This window comes from Ranitomeya imitator, chromosome 2, assembly GCF_032444005.1.
Source record: "Ranitomeya imitator isolate aRanImi1 chromosome 2, aRanImi1.pri, whole genome shotgun sequence".
NCBI lineage: Eukaryota > Metazoa > Chordata > Amphibia > Anura > Dendrobatidae > Ranitomeya > Ranitomeya imitator.
In genome coordinates this window covers 280,174,025-280,183,423 of record NC_091283.1, presented here as the reverse complement: position 1 = coordinate 280,183,423, position 9,399 = coordinate 280,174,025, and the positions used below count along the sequence as shown (strand labels likewise).

Below are 9,399 nucleotides of genomic sequence, written 5' to 3'. Positions count from 1 at the left end.
TCAACCCTAACAATAACCCTAATCAAAACCCTAAATCCAACACACCCCTAATCCTAATCTCAACCCTAACCTCAAACCTAACCGTAATCCCAATACACCCCTAATCCCAACCCTAACCCTAATCCCAAACGTAACCCTAATGCCAACCCTAACCCTAATACCAACCCTAATCCTAATCCCAACTCTAACCCTAACTTTAGCCGCAACCCTAGCCCTAACTTTAGCCCCAACCCTAGCCCTAACTTTAGCCCCAACCCTAACCCTTACTTTAGCCCCAACCCTAATTTCAGCCCCAACCCTAAATTTAGCCCCATCCCTAACCCTAAATTTAACCCTAACTTTAGCCCCAACCCTAAGGCTACTTTCACACTTGCGTCGTGGCATCCGTCGCAATCCGTCGTTTTGGACAAAAAACGGATCCTGCAAATGTGCCCGCAGGATACCTTTTTTACCCATAGACTTGTATTGCCGACGGATGGCCACACGTCGCGTCCATCGTGCACTGGATTCGTTGTGTTTTGGCAGACCGTCATCACAAAAAAAGTTCAATGTAACCTTTTTTTTGTACACTGCGTCCGCCATTTCCGCGCATGCGTGGCCGTAACTCTGCCCCCTCCTCCCCAGGACACAGACTGGGCAGCGGATGTGTTGAAAAATTGCATCCGCTGCCCACGTTGTGCAAAATTTTCACAACGTGCGTCGGTACGTCGGGCCGACGCAAGTGTGAAAGAAGCCTAACCCTAGCCCTAAATTTAGCCCCAACCCTAACTTTAGCCCCAACTCCTCTTTCCTGCCAGCCAGCAGATGACGGGCGCACTGCATGCGCGCGCCATTTTCTTTCCCGATGAAGAAGCCGGCGGGCAGGAGGGGATGCAGGAGGACCCAGGGACACCGGTAAGTATGATAGGGTCCCCGAATCCCCCTATTTCTGTCCTCTGATGTGCGATCACATCAGAGGACAGAGAATGACAGATCGCTTTTTTTTGCGACCGCCGGTAAACAGTTAATTACCGGCGATTCCAAAACAGAGGTCGGTAAAAACCGACCCCGATCATGTTCTTTGGGGTCTCGGCTACCCCCGGCAGCCGAGACCCCAAAGATCCTCCGGGTGCCGGCGGGCGCACTGCACATGCGCCTGCCATTTTTTTGCCGGAAAAAGATGGCGGCGCCCATCAGGAGCCACGAGGAGCACCCAGGGAGACAGGTGAGTATCGGGGGGCTATCGGGGACCCCATTTCTCTGTCCTCTGATGTACGATCACATCGGAGGACAGAGAAATTAAAAGGGAAATCGCGTTTTGTTTTTTTGCGATCGCCGGTAAACGGTTAATTACCGGCGATCGCAACTCGGGGGTCGGTAAAAAAAACCCCGAATCATGTTCTCTGGGGTCTCAGCTACCCCCGGCAACTGAGACCCCAGAGAAAATTCGACTCTGGGGGGCGCTATTCACTTTTTCCACAGCACCGTTAATTAACAGCGCTGTGGTTTAAGTACCCTTAACTGACGCCGTTAAAAGGCGTATCGGCGGTCGTTAAGGGGTTAAGATAAAATGCTGTGTCATCACACCAGATTTATTTATTTTTTATGTTTGTCTGCTGTCACACACTGAGAGACGCTTTTTATTACAAAAACTGCATTGCCATATTTTGAGAGCTATAATTGTTCCATAGCTTTGATGACAGAGTCATGTGAGGGCTTGGCTTTTGCAAGACAAGTTGACGTTTACTGCTATAAATTTCAGACACGACTTTTGTTTATCGTTTTTTATTCCGATGTTTGGGAGGTAGAATGAATGAAAAACAAGTAATTTGTATATTATTATTATATTCTTTTTATGCAGTTTCACATGTAGTAAAATTGATAAGGCAGTTTCATTCTTTGCTCAGTACGATAACAGCGATATCTCATTTATATTTTTTTATGTTTTAGTGCTTTCACACAATAAAAGCTATTTTATACAAAAAAGAATTGCTTTATTATGAGAGCTATAACTTTTTTATTTTTACGCTGACAGACCCGTATGGTGGCTTGTTCTTTGCAAGACAAGATGATGCTTTCAGCTGTACAATTTTTATGTAGATTGGGTTTTTTATCGTGTATTTTTCCACTTTTTGTTCAGCAATATGATGATAAAGCATAGTTTATTGCCTTGGGTTTTTTGTTTTTACGGTGCTCACATGTTTATTTTAAATTTGTGATTTAAACATTTTTTTTTTACAATTTATTAACTTTTTTTTTTTTTTAACTCTTTTACATTGTTCCAGGATGGGACATCAACTGTATAATGACAGATCGCTGATTTAGCTGATCACAGCGCCATATCTATATGGCGGTTTGTGGGAACACAGCTCCTGTGGCGCAGCATATATACAGCGCAAGTAGGAAAGGGGTTAAACTATGCTGTCTACAAATGAACAATGAGCCAAGTTCTGCCCTTTCAAATACCTGTCTCTTCCCACAGACAATAGGAGATATTCTTTCTAGTACAGACCATTTGCTGACCCCCCCTCTAAGCTGAGAATACAGGAGCTCAGGTTCCAGGATTGAAACCTACCTCCAGCAAAAGCCCCTTTATGCTTACAATACTGGTATATCCAGTTTCACCCTTTTGTCATCTAAATGTAACTCTACTGCCTGATTGATTTCTCTTATTATTTATTTCCTTCACACTCTATGTGAGTTTTTAGATGATGAAGATATGATTCCCAGGAATAACATTCCCCACAATCTTAACATAAAAAAATGGTTTCTACCCTGTGTGAGTTATCTGATGTGCAACAAGTTTTGAACTCGTACTATAACATTTCCCACATTCTGGACATGAATATGGCTTCTCTCCTGTGTGAATTATCTGATGTTTAAGAAGATCTGATTTGCAGTTATAACATTTCCCACATTCTGAACATGAAAATAGCTTCTCCCCTGTGTGAGTTCGCTGATGCATAAGGTAATGTACTTTCTGGTTGAAACATTTCCCACATTCTGGACATGAATATGGCTTTTCTCCTGTGTGGATTCTTTGATGTTTAAGAAGATCTGATCTCTGCATAAAACATTTCCCACATTCTGGACATGGATATGGTTTCTCTCCTGTATGACTTCTTTGATGTTTAAGAAGATCTGATCTCTTGACAAAACTTTTCCCACATTCTGAACATGAATATGGCTTCTCCCCTGTGTGACTTCTGTAATGTGTCAGCAAATTTGACTTTTGGTTGAAACATTTGCCACATTCTGGACATGAATATGGCTTCTCACCTGTGTGAATTCTTTGATGGCTAAGAAGATCAGGTTTCTTGGTAAAACACTTCCCACATTCTGAACATGAAAAAGGCTTCTCACCTGTGTGACTTCTGTAATGTGTAAGCAAATTTGACTTACGGTTAAAACATTTCCCACATTCTGAACATGAAAATGGCTTTTCTCCTGTGTGAATTCTCTCATGTGTAAGCAATTTAGATTTATGTTTAAAATATTTCCCACATTCTGAACAGGAAAATGGTTTATTCTCTGTGATTTGTGATGAATCCAAATAGGTGACTGATTGAAAAGGCTCCGATGATTGATTTTTGCTCTGAAGGGCTGGAGGTATTGCTGGAATAATGGCATGATTTTCATACGTATCTGGTTTGACACCACAGTCATCTGCCAAGTATAAAACTGATTTTACTATTTTTCAACATCAATGCCTTATATTTTACATCATTTCTATATACATAATTTTATACAACTCAAAGTATAAAGATACTATAACCTAAGACAGTGGTGAGCCACCTGTTCACAAATCCCATGATACTGAACCTCTAAAGCACAATCGACAAACATAATACACAAACGCAGAAAAGTTTGAAGCAATAAAAGGAAGATTAAAAATAAGCTTTATTACATTACAATCTATACCAACAGATAAAAGTATGCACCATAAAAACATGCAAGAATCTTAAAGGGATATTCCCATCTCTGATCAACTATCCCAATAGGTGTAATATTAGTATTAAGAAATATGTATAGTTCTTCTGACTCGCTATGTTGGTCACCCCATGTGCAGGGCATTGCATTAGCTTAGGTATCCATGGTTACTACCACTAATATAGTGACTGTTAGTTGCTTGTGGTCATAATCATGGATACCTAAGCTTCTGCAATGCCCTTGACATGGGGTAAGCGATAGAGAATCAGGAAAACTATACCACATTTCTAGTTGGACGTATTTGCTGTTATTATTATTATTAAACCTGCTATATTTTAGGATAGTATCTTGAAAATGGAAGTACCCCCCTTAAGGCCTCTTTAACACGTCAGTATCTCCGGTATGTGGTGACAGATTTCATATGTACCGGAGACACATCAACACGTAGAACCATTCGAGTGAATGGATCTGTACACGTCAGTGTGTTCCACGGACCGTGTGTCTGTGGGCAAGACACTCTGACATAACTGTTTTTTAGCAGCAGCACAGTCCACAAAGCGCCTCGCACACATGCACACTGAGGACCCACGGATGACATCAGTGGGTCATCAGTGTGATAGGTACCAGCGCCTTGGAATCAGCGGTACTGTTGGCGCTGATCCCTGGCTCCGGGTGTTGAAGACCGCTCATATCATTGTACCATTCTCTGCCTATGATCAGCATGAGCTGTCTACATAAAGTAAAATTAAGTATAAAATAAAATAAAAAAAATCACATTATACTCATCTTAACACCTAATCCCCTGAAGCCTTTGTCCTCTGTAAAGAAACAAAAATGAAAAAACAACAATATCCCACACCTGTCCAAAACTGAAAGAATCCAAAGTGTCCCACGATGTAATTCATCTGTGCAACATTTGCTCATCAGCATAAGAGGTGACCTGAGGCAACCGATCATGTTGAAAAGCTGGGTAGAATGACTGGTTGCACTGATTTCTCATGGTGACCTGCGATGATCTCACTGAGGTCAGCACAGTTCATAGGCCGGCTCTCACTGCAGGGAGTCATTTTCCCCAGCTCTTTAGCGGAAGCGGTTGCCTCATAACCCTCTATCAAACTCCATCGCACCCAAAAGAACTACAAATGTTGGCTGGTGAATAACTCATCCAACCTTTATCCACCCCCAATACCTCAAGATGGCTGGCCATCATTGTAAATAAGCCCCTGTACTTTGTGTCACCCCAACCTCATTGTAGAATGTAAGCTCTTACAGGCAGGGTCATCAATATCTTTTCATTATTGTATTATCATTAACTTTGTTATGATTGTTGTATATGAACTGTTGAATTGTAAAGCGCTGTGGAATATGTTGACGCTATATAAATAAAGATTATTATATTATTATTATGAGCAAATATCGCACAGATGGATTACGGTGTTGGTAACTCGATTCTTTCAATTTTGGACAGGTGATATTGTTGTCTTTTATTTTTGTTTGACTACAGGGGACAATGGCTTCAGGGGATTAGGTGTTAAGGGCTTGTACCCATTACCGTGAAAAAAGTTCCGATTTCAGTCCAGAAAAGTAGGACTAGTGTCATGCAAGTGCCATGCGAGAAAAATCCGATTTTTCACAACTGGCATCCGAACGCGATGTAATTGCTATTTGATTGCAATACGATTTTAACATGAACTTTGACATAGAGAATTACTATGTCATTTACCCATAGTCTTCCAAGGAAATATTAATACACACACACACACACACACTATATATACTGCTCAAAAAAATAAAGGGAACACTAAAATACCACATAAAAATGATCAATGTAAATCAAAATGAATATCCCATGGAGGTCTGGATTTGGAATGATACTCAAAATCAAAGTGGAAAATCAAATTACAGGCTGATCCAGGTTCAGTGAAAATTCCTCAAGACAAGGAAATGATGCTCAGTAGTGTATGTGGCCTCCTCGTGCCTGTATGACCTACCTGCAACGTCCCATGCCCAAGCATGATCCTGATTAGGCGGCAGATGGTCTCCTGAGGGATCTCCTCCCAGACCTGGACTAAAGCATCCGCCAACTCCTGGACAGTCTGCGGTGCAACGTGACGTTGGTGGATGGTGCGAGACATGATGTTCCAGATGTGTTCAATCGGATTCAGGTCTGGGGAACGGGCAGGGACAGTCCATAGCTTCAATGCCTTCATCTAGCAGGAACTGCTGACACACTCCAGCCACATGAAGTCTGGCATTGTTCTGCATTAGGAGGAACTCAGGGCTAACTGCACCAGCATATGGTCTCACAAAGGGTCTGAGGATCTCATCTTGGTACCTAATGGCAGTCAGGCTACCTCTGGTGTGCACATGGAGGGCTGGGCGGCCCTCCAAAGAAATTCCACCCCACACCATTTCTGACCCACTGCCAAACCGGTTATGCTCAAGGATGTTGCAGGCAGCAGATCGCTCTCCACGGCATCTCCAGACTCTGTCACATCAGTGGCGAATTTGCCAATCCTGGTGATCTGTGGCAAATGCCAATCGTCCTGCATGGTGTTGGGCTGTGAGCACAACCCCCATCTGTGGACGTCGGGCCCTCAGACCATCCTCGTGGAGTCAGTTTCTAACCGTTTGTGCAGACACATGCACGTTTGTGGTGTGCTGGAGGTCATTTTGCAGGGCTCTGGCAGTGCTCCTCCTTTTCCTCTTTGCATAAAGGCTGAGGTAGCGGTCCTGTTGCTGGGTTATTGCCCTCCTACGGCCCCCTCCACGTCTCCTGGTGTACTGGCCTGTCTCCTGGTAGCGTCTGCAGCCTCTGGGCACTACGCTGACAGACACAGCAAACCTTCTTGCCAAAGCTCATAATGATGTGCCATCATGGATGAGCTGCACTATCTGAGCCACTTGTGTGGGTTGTAGAGTCCGTCTCATGCTACCACAAGTGTGAAAGCACAACCAATATTCAAAAATGACCAAAACATCAACCAGAAAGCATTGGTACTGAGATGTGGTTTGTGGTCCCACCTGCAGAACCACTCCTTTATTGAGTATGTCTTGATAATTGCCAATAATTTCCATCTGTTGTCTATTCCATTTGCACAACAGCATGTGGAATTGATTGTCAAACAGTGTTGCATCCTAAGTGGACAGTTTTATTTCACAGAAATTAGATTTACTTGGAGTTATATTCTGTTGTTTAAGTGTTCCCTTTATTTTTTGGAGCAGTGTATATATACATATATACACACACACACACACACACACACACACAGCTCTGGCAAAAATTAAAAGACCACTGCAAAATGTTCAGTCTGTCTGATTTTTTTCTTTATATGTATATTATGGAGTAAAATGTAAATTGTTCTTTTATTCTATAAACTTCTGACAACAGGTCTCTGAATTTCCAAGCAATACATTTTGTATTTTTTTTCTGACAAAGAAAAATGGTCAAAATTAAATGAAAAAAAAACAACATAGCTTACAGACCTCAAATAATGCAAATAAAACAAGTTCATAATCATTTAGAAACAACAATACTGTTTTAACTGAGGAACAATTCAGAAATCAATATTTTGTGGAATAACCATGATTTTTAACCACAGAGTTAATGCGTCTTGGCATGCTTTCCACCAGTCTTTCACACTGCTTCTGGGGCAAAAATTTTTCTTCTTTGTTTGAGGCTTGTGACTATCCATCATCCTCTTGATTACATTCCAGAGGTTTTCAATGGTGTTCAGGTCTGGAGATTGGGCTGCCCATGACAGGGTTTTGATGTGGTGGTCTCTTAACTTTTGCCAGAGCTGTATATACACACACACACTCCATCCTTATCGACCCCTCTGTCCTTTCCTCTCATATGTATAGCACTCATGCTCTTTTCACAATGCTAAATAGCACAGATCCTTTCAGTCCCACCATCCAACACAAGAGACGCTCTAACAAATCACTTATCCATCTGATCACTCTTTCTATCCTCCGTCTCCTAGTCGCTGGAGATATCTCTCCCAACCCCGGCCCCCCATGTTACAGTAAGTCAAACCCCTCAACTGCTACACTCAGGAACCCCTCAAATCTCATGATTATTCCCTGAATGCCTTCTATCTCTTTTAACTGTGCCCTTTCGCATTCTCGCTCAGTGTGTTATAAACTCTACTTCATCCATGACTTCTTCCTTTCTGATTCTCTTAACGTTCTGGCTTTTACTGAAACCTGGATCCTGCAGTCAGATACCACCGCTGCTGCTATCTCATATGGTGGACTACACTTCTCTCATACCCCAAGATCAGTCCACAAAGCAGATGGAGGCATTGGTCTGCTCCTTTCACCAAAATGTACCTTTCAGGTTATCCCTCAAGTACTCTCACTTGTCTTCCCTTCTTTTGAGGTCCATGCTATCAGACTCTACATCCTCTTCTCCATGCGAGTGGCGACGGTGTATTCCTCCGGGCCCCTCCCATAATTTCCTGGATCACTTTGCCACCTGGCTTCCACATTTTCTCTCCTGTGACATCTCCACCCTCATCATGGGTGATTTCAACATCCCCATTGCTTTTCCCCTCTTCCCATCTGCTACTCACCTTTATCTCTAACCTCCTCTTTCAGCCTTTCGCAGCTTACTAATACTGCTATGCATAAAGACGGAAACTCCCTCGACTTGGCCTTCTTCCGGCATTGCTCAGTGGATGATTTCACAAACTCCCCTCTCTGACCACAACCTGCTTTCATTCGCTATGAAGAACTGCCATCCCGCTCAGGTCACCCCCACTTTCCACACTTATAGAAACATACCGGCCATTAACACACAGAAACTTATGAAGGACTTGCAGTGATTATTAGTCCCTATCTTATGTCCTGATTCTGCACTGAAGCATTACAATGAAACCCTGCATAGTGCCCTGGATGAAATTGCACCTCCTTTATAGAACAATTTTTTTTATAGATTTATTTTTTTTTATAAAATTTATTTATAGAACAATATGGCACACTTTGCAAACACGTTTCCTACAGCAGTGCTCCAGATGCGCCGAACGTCTGTAGAGAAAATCCAATCTACAAGAAGATATCATCTATTATAAGTTTATGTTTAAAACCTACAACACTGCCCTTCACCTCTCCAAACAAACCTATTTCAACACCATCATCACCTCAAATCTAATATCCCGAAATGTCTCTGACACTTTTCATTCCCTACTCAACCTAAGAGTGCAGTCTACAACCACGGATCTCCATGCTGACGATCTGGACAATTATTTCAAAGAAAAAAAGGACCTTATCAGACAGGAAATTATCTCCCAGTCCACTCATACCATGCACTGTCCTCCCTCCCCTAGTACATCTCGCTCACTCTCTGGTTTTGAGTCAGTCACAGAAGAAGTAATCAGGCTCCTTGCATCTTCTCGCCCTACCACTTGCACCAGTGAGCCCATTCCGTCACATTTCCTCCAGTCCCTTTACACTGCTGTCACCACTCACCTAACAAAAATATTCAAC

General features: G+C 42.5%; 1 protein-coding gene across 1 annotated transcript in view; it reads right to left on the bottom strand.

Annotated features, from left to right (window-relative positions):
- Positions 1–290: 290 nt before the first annotated feature.
- LOC138663165 (zinc finger protein 665-like) overlaps positions 291–9,399 on the bottom strand; it is a 67,659-nt gene continuing 58,550 nt past the window's right edge. The window contains exon 9 of the mRNA XM_069749314.1: positions 291–3,508. Coding sequence (XP_069605415.1) covers positions 2,750–3,508 — 759 coding nt within the window. The 3' untranslated portion in view covers positions 291–2,749. The remainder of the gene's footprint in view (positions 3,509–9,399) is intronic.